The 26,022-nt window shown below is 48.6% G+C and overlaps 2 protein-coding genes across 3 annotated transcripts in view; one reads left to right on the top strand and one right to left on the bottom strand.

Moving 5' to 3' along the window:
* UBAC2 (UBA domain containing 2) overlaps positions 1-26,022 on the top strand; it is a 139,081-nt gene that overhangs the window by 70,670 nt on the left and 42,389 nt on the right. The gene's annotated exons all lie outside the window — the stretch shown is intronic.
* Positions 868-14,801, bottom strand: GPR183 (G protein-coupled receptor 183). Its single transcript, XM_084768218.1, has 2 exons — positions 14,659-14,801; positions 868-3,463 (listed from the first exon to the last, which is right to left on the bottom strand). Exon 2 carries the CDS (start codon positions 3,434-3,436, stop codon positions 2,363-2,365), a length of 1,074 nt encoding a protein of 357 aa, XP_084624344.1. The 5' UTR covers positions 3,437-3,463; positions 14,659-14,801; the 3' UTR covers positions 868-2,362.

Here is a 26,022-nt window from a genome sequence, read left to right as displayed (position 1 = left end):
TCCCAGGTCTTGTGTGAACAATTGCCTGGTGGTTGACGTGAGCACTGAAGGTCTTGGCATGGACGGTCGACAGCCAGTTGGACTGAGAAGCATTCCTGGAGAGGCATACTGGTCACTACTGGGCTAGTTGCTGTAGGTGACAAGTGACAAGACAGAGTCACTTATCTCTGGTAAGGTGGAGGAGGAGGGTTCAAGGTTTACCACAGGACAGAGTATGTTACACTCCTGTAAACTGTTACATCACACACTTCCTGCTTTGAAGCATCACAGAATTGGCCTAGTGAGCACCCTGTCATTGGTTGTGAGGCTGCACACTGGCTCGTGTGTGATGATCTGTGCTCCAGTGTGGTCACAGAACGACTTTGCTTTAAGGGCTGTGAAAGTCAGGAGACTTTCTGGCCCTTCTAGTGGTTTCTTTCTAGCGATCAGGTTTAGGCGACTTAGTGCCACCCTGACAAAGTGGAGCATTTAGCTCTTCCCGCCCTCATTTGGGAGGCTCATAGATGGGTAAGGGAAGGGAGTCACGACCCAGACTTCAGCCGTTTGCTCTTAGTGCTTCCATTCTGTGAAGCTGACACAATCCGCGCCTTCTGTGTGCAGTAAAGTTACAGTAATGAGGATTGAGGTTAGTTTCCTGGCTGGGCCTGGTCCACACACCTGCCATCTCAGCACTCAGGAGGCTGACACGGCATCAAGTGGGGCTTGCTGTGATAAGTCTGTAACCCAAGCACAGGCCTCCTACCTCAGCCCCCATGTGTGGGGTTACAAGTGTGTGCTGGAGGAAGGTACTTCCTTAAAGACTTGCCTGGTGTACATAGTGAGTTCCAGGCCAGCCTGGGCTGTATAATGAGACTCTGTCTCAAAAGACAAAGGACAAAACAGATTCATTTTATTAAAGTGAAGTCTTTCCAGGGCATACACCTCAATAACAATTATGGCTCTTGGGGTAGTGTTTTATCTCTTCCTGTTGCCTGACTTGATAGTATTGCTAAGTGAGAGACTACTGAACAGGAGATTTCAGGGCCAGGTGTTGGGCAGATTTGAACAGGCCAATTTAAGAGTGTAGGGAGGCCGTGCTGCCTTGTTAAGGTATCTGTAGGAGCAGGTGTGTGATCTTACGAAGCGTCCCAGCAGCACATGGCACTCACCTGTAGTCCAGCATTAGGGAGGCAGGGGGACCACACACCAGTCTAAGGCTAGCCTGTCTATGTGGAGAGTTCCAGATCAGCTGGACTGACATAGCTAGACTCTGTCTCAAAGGAGAAAAAGGGATTTTTAGAGATGGTTCAGTGGTTAAGAACACTGGTGTTCTTTCAGAGGATCCCTGTTCAATTTCCAACACCTCCATGGTGGCTCACAGTGTCTGGAACTCCAGTCCCAGGGGAGCTGACACTCTTCTGGCCTCTGCAGGCACTGCTCACACATGGTGCACTGCTCACTGCAGGCAAAACTTTTTTAAAAAGTTTAAAAAAGGAAAAAACATCCTGAAAACCATCATTTATAAATTGTGTGTTTTACTTCCTGATTTATTTAGGCAAGTATGACAGTTGTAATTGTAACCCTCACTGCCCCACTTCTCACAGCCCAATCTAAAGATGTGCAAATACCAGGCACTGCCAATGTGAAGCAATCCACTGGAGACCCAAGGAAAAGAAAGCAGGCGTGCATATTTTCTATTTCTAAAAAGAAGGTGGCATGTGGATGTGTTTTCCACCGTGTACGGCCTCGGAAGGCCCTTGTCACATTTCAGAGTAATAGTCCAAAAATGCTAACCTGGCTGTTTAGGGATGAGCTTGAGGCTTTCATTGCCTCTGTCACCAACAACATTTCTACCATTCCTTTTCAGTCCACAGTTTGTTAATATAGTTGTAACTTCTGATGACAGTTGACAGTGGCATATTAATACTTTTGTTACATCCTGTTCTTTGTCTCTCAAAATGTTCCTTAAAACAGTTGTCTCAGAACAATACAAACAAACAAAAACATATTTCTAAGGAGATAGAAATCTAAAATTGAAAGAGGCGTAAATTAAGAAATAGGTTTCTTATAATACAGTATTAACATTTTTACACCGATAATATATAGTGAAATCAGGAAATAGTAATGATTGGGTTCTTAGGATCTCAGGACGTCTCTTTTTACATCAAGACTACTTATGCTCTGTATATATTATGTTTCATCTATGAAATAGAGCTCGCTTTTGTTGTTCCCTTGAGCTGGTCTGGATCTTAGTACATTGCTGGTGGGGAGGCGGTGGGAAGTCATGTCCGGAGCAGGCAGCTGGCTGGAACCCTGACTGGGAGCTGCTCAGCGGCTCTGCAGGGCCCGGCGCGCTCGCCTTGCTGCTAAGTCCACGCGCCCTTTACCTGCCATTGGATGCCTTGGAGTGGATCATCAGCTGGGACTCCGTCATTTCTCGGGAATTTTCTTCAGGGGCTGACCTCACTGCGCTGGAAATTGATACACTCACTTGACGTCTCAGCATCTTCATGACCCTTCTCTTGTACCCTTTACACGCGAAGAAGTATATGAACGGGTCCATGCAGCAGTTGAAGTTCATCAGGCACACGGTGAAGTGCAGGGAGACCTGGAAGGAGTGCCTGGGGCCGCAGTCCAGGCCGCCCGGGGCGCAGAGCTTCTTCACCATGTGTTGGATGATGGCGATGTGGTAGGGCGTGAAGCAGAGAACGAACACAGCGATGATGAGGATGATCGTGTGGAGAGCTTTTTTGTTCACCCCAGACTTGTCCGTCAGTGGGTTCTGCTTTGCAGCCGAGAAGAGCTTGCAACAGATTTGTGAGTAGCAGATGAGGATGATGAGGAGGGGCAGCACGTACCCCAGCAGGCAGGCTCCGAGCAGGACCCATGGCAGAGAGCGCGTCTCTTCAAAGTTTGGGTACTCCATGCATGTCGTCTTGTCAGCCTCCCGCTTTGACATGGGCTTGATGAGCAGTGGCAGGGTCTGAGCGAGCACCAGAATCCAGACGAACAGGCAGACGCCCTTTGCGTACTCGATTCTTTTAATCTTGTTGTAGCGCAGAGGGTGCACCACGGCAAAGAAGCGGTCTATGCTCAAGCAGGTCATGAAGTTCACACCTGCGTACGTGTTGATGTAGAACAGCAGAGCAGTTATCCGGCACAGGGCATCACCCATCCTCCAGTCAAAACCCAGGGCATAGTAGGCTATCCGGGTGGGTAAAGTCGTGGTAAACAGGATGTCGGAAATCACCAGGTTCATTGAGTAGAGAGTGGTCGAGTTGATCTTCTTTCTGTTTTGAACAATGACAACCAAGGCCAACAGGTTTCCGACCAGACCAATGACAAAGACAAGACTATAATGCAGCGGCATTAACACCCTGGCTGTTCCCTGGTGGGCATAGAGGTCACAGTAATTGCCTTGAGAAGTTGCCAGTGGTGTAGTAAAATTGTTAGCCATCTCTGTATCCAGCAGCGGTCAGAGTCACTAGGAAGAAAGCAAGGAAGGGCTATTAGCCAAAACCACTCAGCCCAGCAGCACAGCCATTTGTACATCTGCCTCCACATGTTCAGCATGTACGCTTAAACTGGAGTAAACCAAGAATAACATGCCTGTGTTTACTTTCGCAGTCAGTGGCTTTGGTGAGCCATCTAAATAGGTCAAGTGCACTGACTTCACACAGAAACCCCCTCTTCTGAATCACTGTGTGGTTAAGAACAAAATCACGTAAAGCCGCCCACCGTTAGACAGGCATTGAGCTTGGCTTTTAATTTAAATTTGGGTTGAACTTTTTTTTTTTTCTGCCAAAACTCGTATTGCTGCCAGGAAATGAAATCAGTGATACGTGTAGTGAAAACCGAGCTGGCCTCAGCGTCTGACCTGAGCTCACCTCCTAACTATGAGAGGGAATCTTGGGACATGGTAGGACCTGAAAGTTAAGCTTTCTTAAGGAAAAAAGAATTGAAGAAAAAAAAAAAGAATATTCGTAACTAAATGTTTTTAAAGGAAAAAAACAAAAATAAATGTAAGGTGTATAACTGTACCCAGCTATCCTGGAGGCCAAGGCAGGGACGTCACAGGTTCGAGGGCATCTCAGTGAGACTCTTTCAGTCTCAAACTGGAAAGACACCAAGTCTACAGGGCCTCAGGGCAGCACTCTGCTCTCTGGTGGGGTGTGTGCGCTGAGAGACGCAAGCTACTTCAAACAAGACAGTTTAGATTGGAGGCGCAGTGTGTGAGGAACCTAGTAAGAGTGCTGTAATGTGGTGTTCTGTGTCTCACCGTCGTAGTAAATAAACCTCCATGCTGGTGTAGCTACATTTTTTTAACGTCTGGATTTTATTAGGTGTTTGATGGCCATTCCACAGTTTTGCAGAGTGTTGAATCACTGTTCTTCATTCTCCCGGTATGTTAACGCACAATTCAGGTAGCTACTCCCTCAGGGCGTGTTTGGATTGTTTAACTTTTTTCTCGGTCATAAATAATGCTCAGACAAATTTCAAGCTTTACATGGAAAACCTAAAAATTTTGACAGGAAATTCTATATAAGGAGAGTGAATGCCAGTAAAAGTGGAAAAGCTGAGCAATAAATTCTGTGATTATATTTTAAAGAAAAACAGGTCACTTCTCTATAAACTGTCTTTATAAATGTCACGCAAAAGCCACGAGTGTTAAGGAGCATTTTCAGATTATCTCTGGCTGCTGTATTTTAAAGGAAAAGAACTCTATCGAAGATGATGAGCCCCCGCCTCCAGCCCTAGCCTGCTCTGCTGCCTGGACTGGCTCTGCTCACCTCCGACAAGCCTGAGAGCCGGAGCTCACTCGTGGTGTGCAGTGTTGACAGAGGCATGCTCACTGTACACACAGAAACCTAAAGCGAGTCCCAGCAAGTGCAGGGAAGCATCTTGTTGTCTCAGAGAAATCAGAAAGGACGGGACAGGCAGAAGGACAGAACGAGGACGGGAAGCAGACGACACAGAGGAAGAGGTGGGAGTGAGTCCCAACACATTAAATGGGTTGAGCTCACCTGCTGCAGGGAACACCACCAGTTTGGAGTTAAAAAAAAAAATCCAGCTGTATGTTACTTAAGTAAAATGAAATTCAAAGTGATTCAGAAAGGTTCAGAATAAAGCTGTGGGGAGCCCCTCCCAGCCAAGTCCTGAAGACAGGGCGGCTGCAATAAGAGCGCCAGAGAGACAGGAAGCTCAGGGCTGCCTCTGTGCCAATAGGAACACAGTCTTACCACTGAGGTTAAGACTAGTCAAGGTCAGCCTGGCCTACAGAGTGAGTTGTAGGGCAGCCACAGCTACACAGAGACCCTACCAACCCCCACCCCCAAAAAAGTCTGCAAAGGATATAAAAATAATGATGAAATGTGCTTGTGTTGTCCCAATTTGATACAGTTTAAAAGAAGTTAACACGTCTACAGTCAGAACGGGCAGCATGTGATTGTGTACTGAAGACACAAGCGTGTCGCCGACTCAGCCATGGTCACCAGAGGAGCCGCAAGGCGCCCTGAGTCAGTATTGAGCAGATCGCACAGCCTGACTGTAGTACAGCTAAACTAGAAACCAGAGATAAATGAAGAATGAATCTAGAAATGAAAAATCTATTTATAAGAAACCTTTGACTTAAAGAAGATAGCCCAGTGGGAATTTTCAAGATGCTTAAAACAAAGTAAAAGGAAGATGGGAAATGGGCGTTACTAAGAAGGAATGAGGCTCCCTTAAGAAGCCAGGGAAGAACGGAATTTGTCCAGCAAAACCAGAAATAAGTAAAAACACAACTGTGAAGTGGGGGAAATCAAGAGCAAAGTAAAGAAAGACAACAGGACTTCATGGCCTGTGCAGGAATGAACACCTTGAAAGTGAACGGAGTGGCGTGACGGACTAAAAGTGTTTGGGGACCCTTCCTCTGCCGTGTTCAGGAGGCGAGACACAGGGAGAGGGCAGCTTCTAGACAAGGCTGTCACTGAGGAGCGACACCAGTAACTCTGACAAGTATCTCTCTAGCGTCTATGAGAATTTTCTCCCTGAAAATCTTACCTGCTGTTTTTTGCTTTTTTTCAAAGCAAGTTCATGAACTCTGATCTTAAATGACGGTGGGAAACAGCGTGAGGAGTTGCAGGGTCTCCGTGCTAAGCCGTACTGTAGCGATTAGGGCCGTCACCCAGCATGAGAGAGGGAAGGGGCAGTGTTTGTTACCTCGCAAATGGTACCTTTGTGAGTCTTTTTTTTTTTTCCTTCTCTGTGTTTTTTTGGTTTGTTTGTTTGTTTGTTTTAGAGACAAAGTTTACCTGTGTTGCCTTGGCTGTCCTGGACTCACTTTGTAAACCAGGCTGGCCTGGAACTCACAGAGATCTGCCTGCCTCTGCCTCCCCGAGTGCTGGATTAAAAATGTGCATCACCACACCCTAATGAGCTGTAATTTAGCATCTGGCACAGCCAAACCTAGGCGTGGTTTCAAATAGCCACCCCATGTGAGAGTATTCCACCCAGTATTAACTGCAATACAAAGATCAAATTGTGAGTGGCTCAGATCCTTCTACCATTGGCTGGTAGAATATTGTATGGTTTGGCCATGCTGTGGGACATGAAAGTGGCAGCACAGGACTAGTTCTTGACAGGAAGTTGTGCTAATGAAAGCTGATTACATGACATGCTTCTCTGGAGAGGGAAAGTGAGCACACACACTAGAGCGCACGCTTGCGCACACCCACACCCACAGAAAGGTGCCTGCTTGCATATTACATATGCCAGTGCATAGTATTGTATGAGTGACCTGGGGACTTACGTCCATACAGCCTGAATTTGGAACAGAACGTGGATTGATTGAAGTAAGATAATGATTTCACTAATTGGAAGAAGGAATGTTACTTAGCTCTTCTTGCAAGCGCCTGGTGACCCGGCACTCTTCAGAGCGCGTGCTGTCACGCTGTTTAGTCACATCTGTGCACTCACGTACTCTGCCCACCGACCTTAAGCCCTGTCTGCTCAGAACTGCGTATGGGCCTAAGAAGTTAAAGACCGGCTGCCCTTCTCCATGGTGCTCCATCCACTCTTAGAGAACTGAGAGGTTGTGGTTTCAGAGTACAGACAGCATGACACATGTGGTCAGCTTCCCCAGGGTAGATGGGACATTCTCCCTGAGAGTGGAGGAAGCTGGTCCCGAGGCGAGGCTGGGCAGGGATCTTAACTGCCCACTGCTGGGCCAGAGCCAGGCAAAGGCAGCACTTTAGCATGCGGGCATGTGGATGAGGTCGGAGAGATGGAGATGGTTAGCAGCCTCGGGATTGATCCCGCGAGGGAATCGCCCCTGCCACTGCCTTCAGTTCTTGCTCCTGTCTTCCTGTGTTCTCAGCCCTATCGTTTTAGTAGGCTTTGCCATCTCTGTATTAAGAGGAAAATCATTTTGTGCCCTTGGCTGCTGATACCCAGTTCTTAGGCCAGCTAATCTCAATTTGTCACAGCCCCTCAGAGTTAGGATGTGCTTCCCCTCTCTAGTCATCTTCTGCGTTACTCCTGTGAGGCTTAAGTTAGCTTCATACTTCTGGTGAATAGTACTTTCCGTGTCTTTAGTCTACATATGTTGGATCCTGGGAACGCAGAAGTGATGCCTTTCTTAAATCAGAAGGCCTAGAACTGAAGGAGAGATTGCCGTGTGGGGAACATGTGCGCTCCTAGTGTGTGCCAGCGTCCTGCGTGCTGTGGTAGTCAATGTGCCTGGATTGATCTCAAATTCACCTTTTAGCCATTCAACTGTAACTTACATTTTAATGTACTTTATTTTCATTTTAACCATTCTTAGGCAGCAGCTTTTGACATGTTTAGAATATGTATGTAAACACACACATACCTGTGTGTGCGCCTGAGTTAAACCTGAGAGCACTGTAATATGTCACTATACTATATAGGGGAAAGCCCCACGGAGTGTGTCCTAAATCTGTTTCCTTTAGAACACTTTTATAAGAATTATAGTTTCAGTACAATGCTTTTGATGAAATTATATACCTGACTCCACATTTCACATAGTAAGAAGCAGGAGTAAAGATGCTGACATCTTTCCCCAAAGTCGTAGACAGTAACTGGGTGCAGGAAATAGAATTTTTCTTCAAGGTTGACCATCATGAGGAACAGGGCTTTCCTGACACGCATATCTGTCCTTCCATTCTAGAGCCTCTAACAGGAAAAAGGCATCACTTCTGCGTTCCCTGGATCTAGCATGTATAGACTAAAGACACGAAGAAGTATGAAAGTGTGTGTCCTGCCTCCCAGCCCCGGCTCCTCCCGAGGACAGACCCTGGAAGCCATCTTGTCGGTGTTATGTTCTTTTCTGTCTCTGTAGTGTAATGTGGGAGGTTTAGCTTTGTTATCATTTCATTTTTGGATAACTAGACATGTTGATATGAAGTGGCAGTTTTTTTTTTTTCCTAGCCACAAAAAAAGGGGCAGGGGGAGTCCCCATAAAACTCATTTATTAGTATTTAAGAAAGTTGCCTGTGCTCTGATGTACAGTTTGTATTCAGGACGCATTTGCCCTCAGAAGCAACAAGAAAGCTTTTGTGAGTTTTAAGGCTGCATAGACTTCTCCTAGCCTAACCGTTTGCTTGGATAATTAGAGTGCTTTTTCTTAGGATTCACCATGACAAACAGCAAAACCTTCACCACAGTCAGAGACTTGGTTCACACTTGTACAGTAGCTTTGGGCTTTGGGGATTTTTGAAGTGTTACCATTAGCTCTAATATTTATCCTGACAACTGTTGGCCCCATAAATAAAAAGGGAGGACTTTGTTCCATGCAGTTTTAACAATGTTTTGAGCTGGTCAAGTATGACTCAGGGTCAGGTTGGACTGAGGCCGGCTTTACTCGGAGGAGTGACTTTCCTTGTGTGCGCCAAAAAGGAACTTAGGCCTTGAAAAACAACCAGAGGAGCCACAAAAGGCATGGAGAACCAGATAGGAGCCGTGGGTGTGCTGTCGAGTTACAAGGGATGCAGTTCTTCCTCAGTTTCTGTTGGCATACTTTAGCCTCATTCTTGAGGAAAGATATGGTGGTGGGGAAATGTGAGGGGAATAAAATGTGTGGAAAGGGAAGGGGAGCACTAAGGCCAAGGACACGGGACTATTGGGGATCTGATCCCTGAGGGGACAGAGGTCTGCACAGATGTCTCAGGCCAGTACCCACAGCTGCTTCAGTACCCTTGAACAAGCATGCTCCTGGGAAGGAGGAGTCTTCCCTGCTCTTGCTGGGATTAGCTGGCTGCTTATGCATTTGTCAGGGGTGTGGACAAGGCTGCTTTGTTTTTGTCTAAACAGGGATATCTGCGTTTAGCCCAGTGTCAACACCTGCAGCACTAGGTCAGCGTTTGCTCCCAGCGCCTTTAGTTGACCAACAGCTGCTGCCTGTGCAGTTTGCCTATACAATGGGCAAGTGGCAAGTGTTAGGTCCAGCTTCCCAAAGGAGTGCCTGATTCCATTTGTCTGATTGTCCCTTCCCATGTGCTGTGGATAATCAGGCAGGACGTGCCACGGTGATCTAGTTCAGACACTGTTCTAAGAGGCTATTTTCCCATGCGATCATCTTTGAATCCTGATTGACAGCTGTGTCTGTTGTCGCGTTGTTTCATGTCCCCTCCCCCAAGTTGAACAGACTAAGTTGATAGGTGACCGCGGTTAGCCTGTTTGAAGGGAGCCCACTTTCTCCGGCTTTTGGAAGTGTGGTGAGTCAAGAGGCCACAAAGGTCAGCTCTGTGACACTGAAGCTGCGCCCGTGACACAGTCCACTTCTGACCATCTTTGAGGAAGTGTGCAGAAGACCTGGCAGTACAGGGAACTCTTTACACAGCAGAGTGGTGTCCACAAGTCTGCAGTCTGCCTCAGGGCCTCGCAAGGCGTGGCCTCGAAGTGGGCACTGGGTGAGGACCAGCTTTAGTGCAGACCTGACGGAAGTGCAGGTGTCTGGGAGGCTGTGTGGTTGAACACGGTCCTGCAGGTCTGGGCTGGACATGCTCCAGGTAGTTTTCTTTTACCTTTCAGGAATTATTCCTTCTGTGGCTTTTTAAAATGATGCCATGAATAAGTTACTGTGAGGAGTAAAAAGAGGCCACTGTCCCACTCATGCAGCACAAGGAAGGCAGATGGCCTGTGTTTGCATTTGGCAGGATTTGAAGTGAAAGTGTGTGCCTAACATCCTTCCTCTGGGTGTGGAGCGCTTCTAGAACAGAATGCTCGGTACCCTTCAAGCTGGACCTCTAAGTTAAGCCCCTTCATTTTGTGACTATACTGAGCTGAGGGTGAGTTCAGTCATTTGCTAGGATGGTTCGAGATCGAAATCGAGATCACACCATCAGGCCTCAGTCCCTTCCCCAGTTCACCGTCTTTCCCTCCAGCCCCTAACTCCACCCTGTGCCCACCTCGCGCCACCCCACCCCATGTTCGTGTCCTTATCTGCCTCTCTGCTGGTCTGTGACCCTGCTGTCCGCAGTTCTTCCTCTCTGCTGTGCAGTGATGTGACAACCTTCTCCCTTGAGAGCCCCTCAGCTGGTGCCCAGCAACCAAGGGCGGGCTGAAAGCTCACCACCCCGTGTCCCTCCCCCTGTGCCCCCCCCACACCATGTCCCTTATACTGTGTCTGACTCTCTTCTTGGGTCACAGGCTGTCTTCATTGTCCCCAGCCCTGGCTCTAGAGCAGCGCTTCTCTCAGGGCATTTCCTGTCAGACCCGTGCCCCACGCTCCTCCCTCCATACCCCGCATCCTTAACTGCTTTTCATTAAAAAGTTGGAAAGCAGCTTCCTGCAGGAGAGAGCTTCCTGACCTCTGACCCCTCACCCCCACACTGCCCACTTCACCCCAGGAAGGCAGAGCACTGTTGAGGTTGTGGTTTTGTGTCCCACTTGTGAAATTCTGAGAGTGGGGATGTGTAACGGCAGTTCTTACACCCCCCAAAATCGAAGAGTTTGCTCAAATCTCAGCTCACTATCCTGCTGGAGAGGTCTCTGTCAAAAGAGAACCCAATGACTGTGGCCCTCACTGAAGCCCAAGCGGCTCAGGTCACAGCTGGAGCTGCTGAGTTTAAACTTAGTCACATCCAGGACAGGACGTATTATGATGGACCCAGCACAGCTCTATGCTTCTGATGATGGACCCAGCACAGCTCTATGCTTCTGATGATGGACCCAGCTCAGCTCCATGCTTCTGATGATGGACCCAGCTCAGCTCTATGCTTCTGATGATGGACCCAGCACAGCTCTATGCTTCTGATGATGGACCCAGCTCAGCTCTATGCTTCTGATGATGGACCCAGCTCAGCTCTATGCTTCTGATGATGGACCCAGCTCAGCTCTATGCTTCTGATGATGGACCCAGCACAGCTCTATGCTTCTGATGATGGACCCAGCTCAGCTCTATGCTTCTGATGATGGACCCAGCTCAGCTCTATGCTTCTGATGATGGACCCAGCTCAGCTCTATGCTTCTGATGATGGACCCAGCACAGCTCTATGCTTCTGATGATGGACCCAGCTCAGCTCTATGCTTCTGATGATGGACCCAGCTCAGCTCTATGCTTCTGATGATGGACCCAGCTCAGCTCTATGCTTCTGATGATGGACCCAGCTCAGCTCTATGCTTCTGATGATGGACCCAGCTCAGCTCTATGCTTCTGATGATGGACCCAGCACAGCTCTATGCTTCTGATGATGGACCCAGCTCAGCTCTATGCTTCTGATGATGGACCCAGCTCAGCTCTATGCTTCTGATGATGGACCCAGCTCAGCTCTATGCTTCTGATGATGGACCCAGCTCAGCTCTATGCTTCTGATGATGGACCCAGCTCAGCTCTATGCTTCTGATGATGGACCCAGCTCAGCTCTATGCTTCTGATGATGGACCCAGCTCAGCTCTATGCTTCTGATGATGGACCCAGCTCAGCTCTATGCTTCTGATGATGGACCCAGCTCAGCTCCATGCTTCTGATGATGGACCCAGCTCAGCTCTATGCTTCTGATGATGGACCCAGCACAGCTCTATGCTTCTGATGATGGACCCAGCTCAGCTCTATGCTTCTGATGATGGACCCAGCTCAGCTCTATGCTTCTGATGATGGACCCAGCTCAGCTCCATGCTTCTGATGATGGACCCAGCTCAGCTCTATGCTTCTGATGATGGACCCAGCTCAGCTCTATGCTTCTGATGATGGACCCAGCACAGCTCTATGCTTCTGATGATGGACCCAGCACAGCTCTATGCTTCTGATGATGGACCCAGCTCAGCTCTATGCTTCTGATGATGGACCCAGCTCAGCTCTATGCTTCTGATGATGGACCCAGCACAGCTCTATGCTTCTGATGATGGACCCAGCTCAGCTCTATGCTTCTGATGATGGACCCAGCTCAGCTCTATGCTTCTGATGATGGACCCAGCTCAGCTCTATGCTTCTGATGATGGACCCAGCTCAGCTCTATGCTTCTGATGATGGACCCAGCTCAGCTCTATGCTTCTGATGATGGACCCAGCACAGCTCTATGCTTCTGATGATGGACCCAGCTCAGCTCTATGCTTCTGATGATGGACCCAGCTCAGCTCTATGCTTCTGATGATGGACCCAGCACAGCTCTATGCTTCTGATGATGGACCCAGCTCAGCTCTATGCTTCTGATGATGGACCCAGCTCAGCTCTATGCTTCTGATGATGGACCCAGCACAGCTCTATGCTTCTGATGATGGACCCAGCACAGCTCTATGCTTCTGATGATGGACCCAGCTCAGCTCTATGCTTCTGATGATGGACCCAGCTCAGCTCTATGCTTCTGATGATGGACCCAGCACAGCTCTATGCTTCTGATGATGGACCCAGCTCAGCTCTATGCTTCTGATGATGGACCCAGCTCAGCTCTATGCTTCTGATGATGGACCCAGCACAGCTCTATGCTTCTGATGATGGACCCAGCACAGCTCTATGCTTTGGATGATGGACCCAGCACAGCTCTATGCTTCTGATGTACCCTTTACTCCTTTCTAGGGCCAGGCGGGCATCCAACAGTATATGCTTTCTATCCACTTGGGGCTGTCAGAACCCTGTGAGTCCGGGACCTTCACAACATGCAGAGGGTTCTGCATGCATGAGTTAGTCTCCTAACCATGGTCAGGATTGTACAAACGGCCTGAGACAGACAGGAGGACACTGTTCCCCTCCAGTACCTCACCTGTAAACACCTTCATTTATTGCTGTCCACAGGTCAAGATTTGCAACCTCGCATGTACCCTTTTACACCATAGGCTGCTGTAGGCTACCTTACGGTAACTCTCTAGTAAATGCCTCGCATGCTTGGAAGTCCTGGAGAGAGCTCAGTTGTCACAGTGTTTACTCTACTAGATGACGGATCACAGCACTAATTAACTCTAGGAAGCCCGCCAAAAGCTTATAAAAGGACTTATTACCACAGCCACCCACGTATCATACAAGGCCGAGGCGAGGCTGCCTATGGAACCATGTGTCTAGCAGTTTTAGTTCACAAAGCACCATTAGCCCCAGAGAAAAGCGCTCAGAGATACTAGAAAGCACACCAGAGCCCTCACATAGAATATTCCTCAAAGTAGACGTCTTCCTTCCGACAAGCTCAGAAAACAGCTCGCACAGAAGTGACAGGCACAGAGTTCACCCTTGTGTGGGCTGGCCGGCGGCGGGGGTGGTCCGCAGTGTCCCAGCGCTTACTAGGAGAGGTGGTGCCAGAAGAGCGAGTCAGTAACATCTCTCCCACTTTACGAATGAAGCAACCAAAGCAACTTGCATGAGGCCAAGAGGTCATAAATAGTGGAGCCCAGGTCTGAGGACTGAGCTCTGGCCCTTCTCCTACCTGGTAATGTCTGCTGTGCTCGGGGTGACACCCTTACAGGAGAACCCCCACACCTGCAACCTCACTCTCTTTAAAGGAAGTCTCTCGTGGATTATATTTTGTTAGTTTTCTTAACCTTCATGCTCACTCTGGAAATGGAGGTTTTATAAATCACTACATGTAGTTCTTTGTTTTAATGTTTAAAAAAAAAACTTTTAGAATATAAATGTAGAGGCTTTTTAAAGCATTGCTGGTCACCTAACAATATAAGCCAAATAATGCAAATTTTATTCTCACTTAACAATAGTTGGTCTTTAGAATAATTTTTCTTCTTGGATAGCAAAGCTCAGGCTGATCTTTGCTGGCGGGAGGATAAACTAATAAAAAGTATTTCTGTGAAGCAGAAAGTGCTGCTGTTTATCTGATGCATTAGAGGATAAGCCCCTAACCCAGGAAGTTTGCGCGGACCGTCTGTCCTGAGAACAGTTAGCTGTCAGAAGAACTTTCCTGTGGGTAAATGCTTGCCAGGGAGTCAAATGGAGTGCATTTTAAAAACTTAGAGTAACTGGTTATATTGCACATAAAGTATATCCAAATGAGGGAACGCTCTATCTTAGTGTTCCTTTCTCTTTATAGTAAAGAGCCCTGAAATACGGTATGTGAGTTCACACAAAAGTGCATAAAATAACGTTTCATTCATTATTTCCATGTCACTTAGTAACCCCAAAGAAATCTAAACAGCCAGTTATTACAGCTAGTTAGTCAATATATTCCTTTCTTTCACTTTTACCTTAAAACTTAGGTTTTCAAAGTATTTCTTAACTTAAGGAAAAGAGTGTCTGGTACTTACATATCAGAGGGTGGCTAGGGCCTCCGTCGGTCGCAGCGGTCGGTGTTTGCCCAGAGTGAGGTTAGTTAAGCTGGGCATGTTTCTTTAAGAGAGCTGAGCAGACGTCCTTTTATGGTGGTGCCTTTTTCCTGTCACCCTGTGACTGACACAGCTATGATCAGTTAGCCTCACATATGCGTGCATGCTTTTTTTTTCAAATGGGAAGTGAGATTTTTTTTTTCTTCTGATACTGATTTTAAAAAGAACTATTCAAAAGCCCCTTGGACTTTGTGGATTGCTGATATCTATGGAACTTGAAATTTTTTTCCATAAAGATTTAAGTCTTAAAAAGTTTTGAAGCAATAAACTTTAAGCAGAGAGAGAAGGAGAGGGAGGGAGGGAGGGAAGGAGGGAAGACTATATTGATATTTTATGTAAATTCGGGTTAAGGAAAACTTTCAAGTGCAATAGTGCTGTCTGCCTGGAAGTGTGGTGGTGTCAGGAGTGTAGTTGGTATTGTCTGAATCCTAACAGCTGTGCCAAGGACGGGGTTCTGAGGGAGTGGAGAGGGCACTGACCGAATCGTGACTGTGGACAGAGGACGAGCAAGGGAAGTTGGGACACGGATGATGAGTCCAGCGTCAGGTGCAGAGTGCGAGAGGCCTCCTCAGTCCACTCACTTGACCCCAGCAGGCCCCGTGCTGCATGCAGTGTTCAGAGCAGGCCAGAGAGGTGGCTGTCACCCTGGCCCACTGCAGTCTGGCCTGTCATATGTGGGTGGTGCTGGAAGGACAGAGGTCAGTCATGCTGCGCGGGGGAAGTGATAGACAGTTGGGCTTCATGGGTCCTGCAGAGAGCGGGGTCTGTCCTGCCTCTGTTGGCCTCGGGAAAAGATGGGCCAGCAGGACGAGGGGCTGGAGCAGAGTTTCAAGTCGGAGGAAAAAGTCAGTCCCGGGGTTGGTGGCACGCTGTGCCCGGGCATACATAGATTGGAGAGCAGCTTTAGGGAGCAGGCTCTCCTCCTCTAGCACCTGCGTCCTGGGGGATTGAAGGCTGGACGACAAGTTTCGGTTTCAAGCTTGATGACAAGTGCCTTGACCCACTTAGCCATCTTGGCCGCCTCCCGGAGGTGGCGGCCTTCCTGCTCCGGGGTTCTGTGAAGTTGCCTTTCAGTAGTGCTGTTAAAGGTCTACAGAGGAAAAGCGAAATAAAGACAAGCGGCTAAGTGCGAGCCGACACAGTTCAGCTTTATCAGGGGAAATGCAGAGATTTTGTGACTTGATAGGTAGACATGGCATAACCTAGAACTAGTTCACTTTAAACACCACCGAGGACTCAGGATGTGGCCAAGTCAGAGAGCACTGGCGTGTGCCAGGCCCTGGCTTGTGTACCTACCACTGCACACAAGCAAAACGGGGCTGACACGCGTCGAGAATGTTCAGTTTGCTGAAAGCCATCCGAGTGGTTAGTTTTGGTTTCTTTTGGGAAGACAACTAGTTAAAGCAGGCATTCTGCAGGTGGGATCCATCTTCTTTTAGACAAGACAGCTGGCCCTGGGTTCACAGAGATCCACCTGGCTCTGCCTCCCGAGTGCTGAGGTCACAGGTGTGCAGCACCACCGCCTGATGTCCCCACCTTTCTTTGGTATAGGAAGTAGTGTAGTAAGTGTGTAAAGAGGCAGCAGGAGCCTGGAGATGCTTTTGTAGCTCATGTGAGGTAAAACACTAGGCCTGTTTGTTGAAAGTTACATCTTCTTTAGCTCTGGCCCTACGACACAGTGGACTCAATATCCCAAACAAGCAAAGCAGGTGTGTGTGTGTGACGCGCTTCCTTTGTTTGCTCTCTAAAGCATGGTCACCATAGTGTGGGAGGCACACAGCATTTGGCTGTGATGCTAAAGGGGTGTCCATCAACTGATGTTCTCTCGTCTCTGCTTGGAGCTGGCTACTTCAGGTAAGGTGTCCAGACACTAGCTGTTGACACTATGGAAACGGTCAGTGTGAGAGATTGTTGCCAGTGTAAAGAACAGATGTCAGAAAATAAGGGAAAGGGAAAAAAACTGGTCAGTAAGGAACAGCATTGTGGTGTTTGTGAAGCCTGGTTTGCATAGAAACAGCGACACAGGTTCCAGTAGAACAGCCCAGATGGTCCTGGTTTAAATGTATGCCTTTGCGCTCTTCTAGGTGTGGTCTGGTATCGTGTGCCTTTGCGCTCTTCCAGGTGTGGTCTGGTATCGTGTGTCTTTGCGCTCTTCCACGGGTGGTCTGGTATCGTGTGCCTTTGTGCTCTTCCACGTGTGGTCTGGTATCGTGTGCCTTTGCGCTCTTCCACATGTGGTCTGGTATCGTGTGTCTTTGCGCTCTTCTAGGTGTGGTCTGGTATCGTGTGCCTTTGTGCTCTTCCACGTGTGGTCTGGTATCGTGTGCCTTTGCGCTCTTCCAGGTGTGGTCTGGTATCGTGTGTCTTTGCGCTCTTCCAGGTGTGGTCTGGTATTGTGTGTCTTTGCGCTCTTCCACGTGTGGTCTGGTATCGTGTGCCTTTGCGCTCTTCCAGGTGTGGTCTGGTATCGTGTGTCTTTGCGCTCTTCCACGTGTGGTCTGGTATCGTGTGTCTTTGCGCTCTTCCACGTGTGGTCTGGTATCGTGTGCCTTTGCGCTCTTCCAGGTGTGGTCTGGTATCGTGTGTCTTTGCGCTCTTCCACGTGTGGTCTGGTATCGTGTGTCTTTGCGCTCTTCCACGTGTGGTCTGGTATCGTGTGTCTTTGCGCTCTTCCACGTGTGGTCTGGTATCGTGTGTCTTTGCGCTCTTCCACGTGTGGTCTGGTATCGTGTGTCTTTGCGCTCTTCCACGTGTGGTCTGGTATCGTGTGCCTTTGCGCTCTTCCAGGTGTGGTCTGGTATTGTGTGTCTTTGCGCTCTTCCAGGTGTGGTCTGGTATCGTGTGCCTTTGTGCTCTTCCAGGTGTGGTCTGGTATCGTGTGCCTTTGCGCTCTTCCACATATGTCTGCGTGAGGGTGTTGGATCCCCTGGAACTGGAGTTACAGACAGGTGTGAGCTGCCATGTGGGTGCTGGGAATTGAACCTGGGTCCTCTGGAGGAACAGTCCGTGCTCTTACCCACCACTGGGCCATCTCTCCAGCCCTGTGTGAATGTTTGTGAATGTCAGTCTTTATTACTTTTAAGGAAATCCAAAGCTAAGTCAGTTATGAATCTTTCTTTTGGGATTATAATATAATAAAAGTTTGAAACTTTCAGAGAGTTAACTAAGATGTGGGTTATAGCTAGGTGTGATGGCATACACTTGTAATCCCAGCATTTGGGGAACTGAAGCAGGAGGAGTTCAAAGTCGGACGATGCGTGGAGTATATATGAAGACTGTGGCTTAAAGGAACGTGGGTGAATCTTATAGTATTCAAAAGTTATTTTCCCCCAATTGCATATACTTCTGGGCAGTACCATGTGAGATGCCAAGGCTGGGGGAGAGGCGAAGGAGCCTGGGCTGACCCATGCTATAACTCACCCTCCATGATGCAGGTAGACCTCCCTCCCCGTCCCACCGCCCTCTCAGACGTTATAGCCCTGGCCTTGATCCAGGGTTTACACCAAGTGTTAACTAAATGTTGCCCACTTCCAGCATTTGCTTCATTGGTTTTCTAATTTTAATTTTTAGTTTTATTTAAAATTTTCTTTCTTTTTCAAGATAGGGTCTCTTTGTGTAGCTTTGGCTGTCCTGGACTCACTTTGTAGACCAGATTAGTCTCGAACTCACAGTGATCCACCTGCCTCTGCCTCCCCAAGTATGCACCCCGCTTCATTTTATTTTTGAAAAAATAATTAAAATAGAACTACATCACTTTCTCGTCCCTTTACTCCCGGCCCTTCCAGCTACCCCGCACCCGCCTTGAGCCTCTTCTGTGTTCCCCTCTCAAGTTGATGGCCCTTTTCTTTGATTTATATTTGTTACGTGTGTGTGTGTGTGTGTGAGAGAGAGAGAGAGAGAGAGAGACAGAGAGACAGAGAGAGAGAGAGAGACAGAGAGAGACAGAGAGAGAGAGAGAGAGACAGAGACAGAGAGTCAGTCCTTTTTTTTAAATTGTGTATATATGGTTTCAAGGCCAACCAGTAAGAGGGCCCTTCCCTGTGAGAGGCTAATTCTCCTTATCCCTGGTCAGTGTTTGCCTTTAGCTGTGTTAGGGTATGACCTGTGTTCTCCCGTGTTTGCCTTTAGCTGTGTTAGGGTATGACCTGTGTTCTCCCATGCACGTGAGCGGCTCTGTGGACACTGACACTGTTCTGCTCCAGTGTGTGCAGCCATTCCCAGGAGCACGGTGACAGCAGATGGGCTGGCCTTCCGGCCGTCGTCCTGCCCATCTTCTGTGATGTCCATGAGCCGTGGAAGCAGGGGCTGTGACTTTCACGGTCCGTACACCGGGCCTGGCTCCTCACGATGAGTCCATCTCTGCATTGTGCTGTGGTGTGGTTTCTGCAGGACTGCACTTGTCTGTGGTGTAAGGACAAGACTGAGAATAGAGTAAGGACTTACGCTGCTCTAGCAAAGCGGTGGTAGCAGCTTGCCCCCAAGGTCCATGGCGTCACTTGCCATGGGAAGCTGGCTGGACTCCAGGACGTAGAGCGACGTCCCTGCAGCTGAGTGGGCCTGAGACTCAGCTGTAGCTGTCGGCTGCCACTTGTTGCAGCCTTATGCATGTCTTGCCATGCTGGTGGTTGCTGGTTCACAGGCATTGCAGCTCGGTGGGGCTCTTCAATTGCCCCATCTTTCTGCCTAGTCCTGGCAGCTCGTATAGTACTTTCTGGAACCATGGAAGCTTGACCATAAGGAAGAGACTCTCAGGTCAGATCTAGCCCGAGTCACTTGAGTCACAGTGTGTCCTAAATGTGGTGTCTTCAGCAATAGTGGCCCATCCTCAGCCTCTGAAAGGCAGCCAAGTGCTACCTTGAGAATCGCTGTTGTTCGGGGCATCGATCAGACTTCCTGGCCAGTGCTTCAAGAGGTTTCTTGGGTCTTTGTTAGTCTCTGGTCCTTATAGAGAGCACTGTCAGCCCGCACAGCTTAACTTCCTTCAAGATACGTGTGTGGGGGGTGTGTGTTCCTGTGTATCTATAAATCCGCTTGTGTATATATTGTGTATAGTTTAATTTTGGGTAAATATAAAATATTATAATCCCTTGGCTTGAGCAGACAACCTTGCTGTTGCTCGTGTCTCTGTTTTAACATCCCTTCCTCTCCCCCACTGTTGCTCCGTAACCACTGTGCCAGCTGTGTCCTCTCGTTCCCTCCCAGCCATCCTATCCTCTGTCACGGTCCCTTTCTACTCCCAAGGCTATGTACTCACATCTGAATATTTGGAATTTAGAACCATAGATGAGAGATAACTTGTGCTGTTTGTCTTACTGAATCTGGTGACTTCACTTAATATAATCTTTTCTAGGTCTCTCCATTTACCTGCAGGTTTTCATGATTTCATTTTTCTCTACAGCTGATTAGTATGCCACTGTGTCTACTCAGCACATCCTCATTATCCACTCATTTGTTGAAGGACATTCAGGTTGTTTCTGTTTCCTGCTGTTGTGAACAGGGCAGCAGTGAGCATTGCTGACTACGTGTGCATGGGGTGCAATGTGTGTCCTTTGAACACATGCCAGAGTAGTGTGGCCGGGCCATGTGGTAGGTTTATTCTTTTAAAGAAATTTTAAAATAATTTAGTCAGTTTATTTTATGTGCATTGGTGGGGGGCTCAGATCCCTTGGAACTGGAGTTACAGACAGTTGTGAGCTGCCATGTGGGTGCTGGGAATTGAACCTGGGTCCTCTGGAAGAGCAGCCAGTGCTCTTAACCACTGAGCCATCTCTCCAACCCCCCTTTTTGTTGGTGAATCTCCATCCTGATTTCCACTGAATGTACCAATTTGTGTTCCCACCTGTTGTGGGTGAAGGTTTCTCTACAACCTCACTAGCTTTTGTTTTCAGTTGCTTTGTTTATCTTGGCCATTCTGGATAGAGTGAGATGAAATCTCAAAAGTTGTTTTGCTTTGCATTTCCCTAGCTGCTAAGGATGATGAACACTTTTTGAGGTATTTCTTACCTATTTTTATTTCTTCTACTGACACTTCTCTGTTTAGATCCATAGCCCATTTTCAATGGTTGTATTAATCCTCTGTCAAACGTATAGCAGGCACACGTATTCTCTCCCATTTTGTGCATTTCTTCATCACTTGGTTTTTCCTTAGCTATGTAGAAGCATTTTGATTTTATGAGGCACCAGCTGTAGATTGTTGGCGTGGTTCCTTGGCGAGTGGAGTCCTGTTCAGAAGGTCCTTCCCTGCACCTGCATCGTGGAGGGCACTGCACGGTTTTCTTCTAGTAATTTCAATGTTCAAGGCTTCAAATTGAGGTCTTTTATCCACCTAATTTGTTAAGCAGGCTGGTAGAATTGGGTCTAATTTCATTATTCTGTTTGTTCTCAGCACCACATTGTTGAAAGTGCTGTCTTTTTCTCCGGTATATGTTTTTGCCTTGTCAAATGTCATAATAGCTGTAGTTATGAAGACGCATTTAGAATTTCTGTTTTGTTCCATTGATCTGCATGCCTGTTTTTGTGCCAGTACCTTATTTATTTATTTAGGTTTTTTGAGACATAGAGTTTTCCTGTGTAGCCCTGGCAGGCCTAGATTCGCTCTGTGGACCAGGCTGGGCAGGTCTGCCTGTCTCTGCCTCTTGAGTGCTGGGATTACAGGTGCGCACCCCCGCGCTCCCTCCACATATTTCTATTGTGAGGGTTTTGTAATATATCCTGAAGTCTGCTATAGCAATCCCTGCAGCATTATTTTTGTTCAGGATTGCTTTCCCTTGGGTTTTCTGCTTCCATATGAAGTTTAGAGTTTATTTTCTATTTCTGTGAAGAATGTTTAGCTATCTGGATTGGGGCTGCATTGACTCTGTACGTTGGCTTAGGTAGGGTGGTTGTGCACACAATATCAACTCTGCCGTCCACACATACAAGATGTCTCTTCATTGTCGGTGTCTTTCTCAGTCTCATCAGAGACTTGAGATTTGTGCTGTATAGTTGTTTCACCTCTCTGGTTAGGTCTTCCCTGAGACCTTCTGTTGTTTTGATGCTGTTGTGTATGGCAAGTGTCTGTGATCTCGCTTTCAGTGGGCGCTGCTGGAGTGGAGAAGAGCTGTTGCTTTGTAACCTGCCACTCTGCTGAAACTATTTCTAGACGTTTTCTGGTGGAGTCTTGGGATTTCTTGTATAACATTATCTGCAAATAGAGTTAATTTGACTTCTCCCTCCCCAGTTTGTCCCTTTGGCCCCTTCTCTTGCCTCGTTGCTCCAGCTGGTGCTTCTAGCGCTAAACTGAGGAGGAGTACGGACAGCGGGCAGCCGCGCCTGCCTCTCGACTCAGTGGGAGTGCTTCAAGCTCCTCTCAGTCTAGGGTGACGCTGGCTGTGGGTTTGTCATTTTCAGCCTTTGGTGTTTCAGGTGTGTCTCCTCAGTCCTGCGCTGTTTGCGGCTTTTATCATGAAAGCATGTGGGGCTTTGTCTCTGCTTTTTTCTGCATCTGTTGAGATGATTGCTTGATTTTTGTCTTTTAAGTCCATTTATGATTTAGTATATTTATTAATTTATGGCTCATGTGTTGAAACAACTCTGCATTTCTCAGATAAAGCCAATTTCGGGGTGGATGATCTTGGGATCTGCTGCTATTTTATTTTGGTTTTTTGCTGGTATTTTATTGAGGATTTTTACATCTATGTTTCTCAGGTGGATGTGTGTATGTTTGTGTGTGTTGTTCCATTTTGGTTTAAACCTGTTAGAGCTGCTTTTCATCATTGTTTATATTCTCTCTCTCTCTCTCTCTCTCTCTCTCTCTCTCTCTCTCTCTCTCTCCTCTCTCCTCTCTCCTCTCTCCTCTCTCCTCTCTCCTCTCTCTCCCTCCCTCCCTCCTTCCCTCCCTTCTTCCCTCCCACCGTCCACCCTCCCCCTTCCACCTGGAATCCCTGATCCTTGTGTGTATGTATGTGTATTGGTTTTATCTTCAATACTATAATTGAGAAGAGAGATTTTTATCACATAGGTGCTATCAGAATCTGCACATGAACAAAAGGCCTAGAGGGGTACTGTGTCACAGGGGCAGCAGAAGGTACTTTGTCACAGTGGGTAGTGTGTCACAGGGGCAGCAGAGGGTACTGTGTCTCAGTGGATAGTGTGTCACAGAGGCAGCAGAGGGTACTGTGTCTCAGTGGGTAGTGTGTCACAGGGGCAGCAGAGGGTACTGTGTCTCAGTGGATAGTGTGTCACAGAGGCAGCAGAGGGTACTGTGTCACAGTGGGTAGTGTGTTACCGGGGCAGCAGTGGGTACTGTGTCACAGTGGGTACTGTGTTACAGGGGCAGCAATAGATATTGTGTCACAGGGGCAGCAGTGGGTACTGTGTCACAGGGGCAGCAGAGGGTACTGTGTCACAGGGGCAGTAGTGGGTACTGTGTCACAGTGGGTAGTGTGTCACAGGGGCAGCAGTGGGTACTGTGTCACAGTGGGTACTGGGTCACAGGGGCAGCAGAGGGTACTGTGTCACAGTAGGTATTGTGTCACAGGGGCAGCAGTGGGTACTGTGTTGCAGTGGGTATTGTGTCACAGGGGCAGCAGAGGGTACTGTGTCACAGTGGGTACTGGGTCACAGGGGCAGCAGAGGGTACTGTGTCACAGTAGGTATTGTGTCACAGGGGCAGCAGTGGGTACTGTGTTGCAGTGGGTAGTGTGTCACGGGCAGCAGAGGGTACTGTGTCACAGTGGGTACTGTGTCACAGGGGCAGCAGTGGGTACTGTGTCACAGGGGCAGCAGAGGGTACTGTGTCACAGTGGGTAGTGTGTCACAGGGGCAGCAGAGGGTACTGTGTCACAGTGGGTAGTGTGTCACCGGGGTAGCAGTGGGTACTGTGTCACAGTGGGTACTGTGTTACAGGGGCAGCAGTAGGTATTGTGTCACAGGGGCAGCAGTGGGTACTGTGTCACAGGGGCAGCAGAGGGTACTGTGTCACAGTGGGTAGTGTGTCACAGGGGCAGCAGAGGGTACTGTGTCACAGGGGCAGCAGAGGGTACTGTGTCACAGTGGGTACTGTGTCACAGGGGCAGCAGTGGGTAGTGTGTCACAGGGGCAGCAGAGGATACTGTGTCACAGTGGGTACTGTGTCACAGGGGCAGCAGTGGGTACTGTGTCACAGTGAGTAGTGTGTTACCGGGGCAGCAGTGGGTAGTGTGTCACAGGGGCAGTAGTGGGTACTGTGTCACAGGGGCAGCAGTGGGTACTGTGTCACAGGGGCAGCAGTGGGTACTGTGTCACGGGCAGCAGAGGGTACTGTGTCACAGTGGGTAGTGTGTCACAGGGGCAGCAGTGGGTACTGTGTCACAGTGGGTACTGTGTTACAGGGGCAGCAGTAGGTATTGTGTCACCGGGGCAGCAGTGGGTACTGTGTCACCGGGGCAGCAGTGGGTACTGTGTCACAGGGGCAGCAGAGGGTACTGTGTCACAGGGGCAGCAGTGGGTACTGTGTCACAGGGGCAGCAGTGGGTACTGTGTCACGGGCAGCAGAGGGTACTGTGTCACAGGGGCAACAATAGGTATTGTGTCACAGGGGCAGCAGTGGGTACTGTGTCACAGGGGCAACAGTGGGTACTGTGTCACAGGGGCAGCAGTGGGTACTGTGTCACAGGGGCAACAGAGAGTACTGTGTCACAGTGGGTATTGTGTCACAGGGGCAGCAGTGGGTACTGTGTCACAGGGGCAGCAGTGGGTACTGTGTCACAGGGGCAGCAGTGGGTACTGTGTCACAGGGGCAGCAGTGGGTACTGTGTCACAGGGGCAGCAGAGAGTACTGTGTCACAGGGGCAGCAGTGGGTACTGTGTCACAGGGGCAGCAGTGGGTACTGTGTCACAGGGGCAACAGAGGGTACTGTGTCACAGGGGCAGCAGTGGGTACTGTGTCACAGTGGGTACTGTGTCTCGGGGCAGCAGTGGCTGGGAGCAAGAGATAAGTATGAGAATATTTGTTTATACAAGTGAAAATTTCTTCTTGTATTTTCCTCACAATCATGAAATAATTTTTGTACTGATACTGTTTCCAAAATTAGAAAATATAGGCCAACCTGGTGTTTAATGAAAATGGTAACAAGGATCTGCCCAAACGATTCTACTGTTATATATACATGTGCATGTGCGCGCTCTCGCTCTCTCTCTCTCTCTCTCTCTCTCTCTCTCTCTCTCTCTCTCTCTCTCTCTCTCTCTCACACACACACACACACACACACACACACACACACAGAATGCACACACACATGGCTCTGTTAGGAGAATGAATGCAGTGCTGAGAGGACCTCCTTGAGGTGAGGGGCTGCTCCTCACTCAGGATGCACATGGATCCTGTCTAACCCTCCTTGACTTGCTCCTTCAGCTGATTCTTCAGCTCAGGAAACAGCAGAACTGGTGACTCTGGGGACAAAGAGGAAAGCTGTCAGAGAAGCCCAGCCGCATCGCAGGGCCAGGGCCGTGTGAGAAGACTTGGCTAGGCAGGGGAGGAAAAAGGAGGCTCTGGGTGAACAGATGGCCAGCCACAGGAGTCTGTGTCCACAAGCAGCTGTTAGAGAGAGGAGGGGAAGAGCACACTGTGTGGGGCCAGCTGTGGATAAGTGCAGTGCTGTCACATTTCAGTTTGGGAGCCTGGGAGCCTGTGGAAAGGAGGGTCTCAGGCCGTCCGTGACCGACCGGACACCTGCCCACTAGCTCAGGCCTAGGACCTAGCCGGAAGATACTGCCAGCATGTGACCATGTGATCACATGTGACTAATTCAAATATCAAAGGAGTGGTGTCAAATTGAGGTCCAGAGCCAGGTGCTGCCACCGTTAGGCAGCCTCACCTCCCTGGTGAGAGCCACAGAGGCACTGCAATTGTTGAGGGAGACTAGAGCAGGAAGAGAAGAAACCAGGGCACCTGGAAGGGACGGAGTGGTGTGAGGAGTTGCTGAAAACCCCTAAGGAAAAAAGCTTAAGACAAAATGAGGAAGAAATCTGAGGACCAGAAGTATCTGGTGCCATGGAGCTACGTGACCATGAAGGATACCAGTGTGTCTGCAGTCTCCTTCGCCCAGATTTCAAACCATTCATGGAAACTGAACACGGCTTCTGCTTTAAGTTTACTCACGACTCCTTATATTTAATTAGTATATTTAATTAGTAGGGATAGTTTGCTGTCTGAAAGCATCATACACACTTGACCATTGTTTTGCCTACTGTGGGTATTTGAACCCAGCATGTGTATCTCACTGAAATGAATCTAAGAGGTGTTGCTGCAAATGTCTTCCAACCAGT

This window comes from Acomys minous (assembly GCF_964271855.1).
Source record: "Acomys minous genome assembly, chromosome: 18".
Lineage (NCBI taxonomy): Eukaryota > Metazoa > Chordata > Mammalia > Rodentia > Muridae > Acomys > Acomys minous.
The sequence above is the reverse complement of the archived record's forward strand: the minus strand, read 5'-3'. Positions and strand labels throughout refer to the sequence as shown.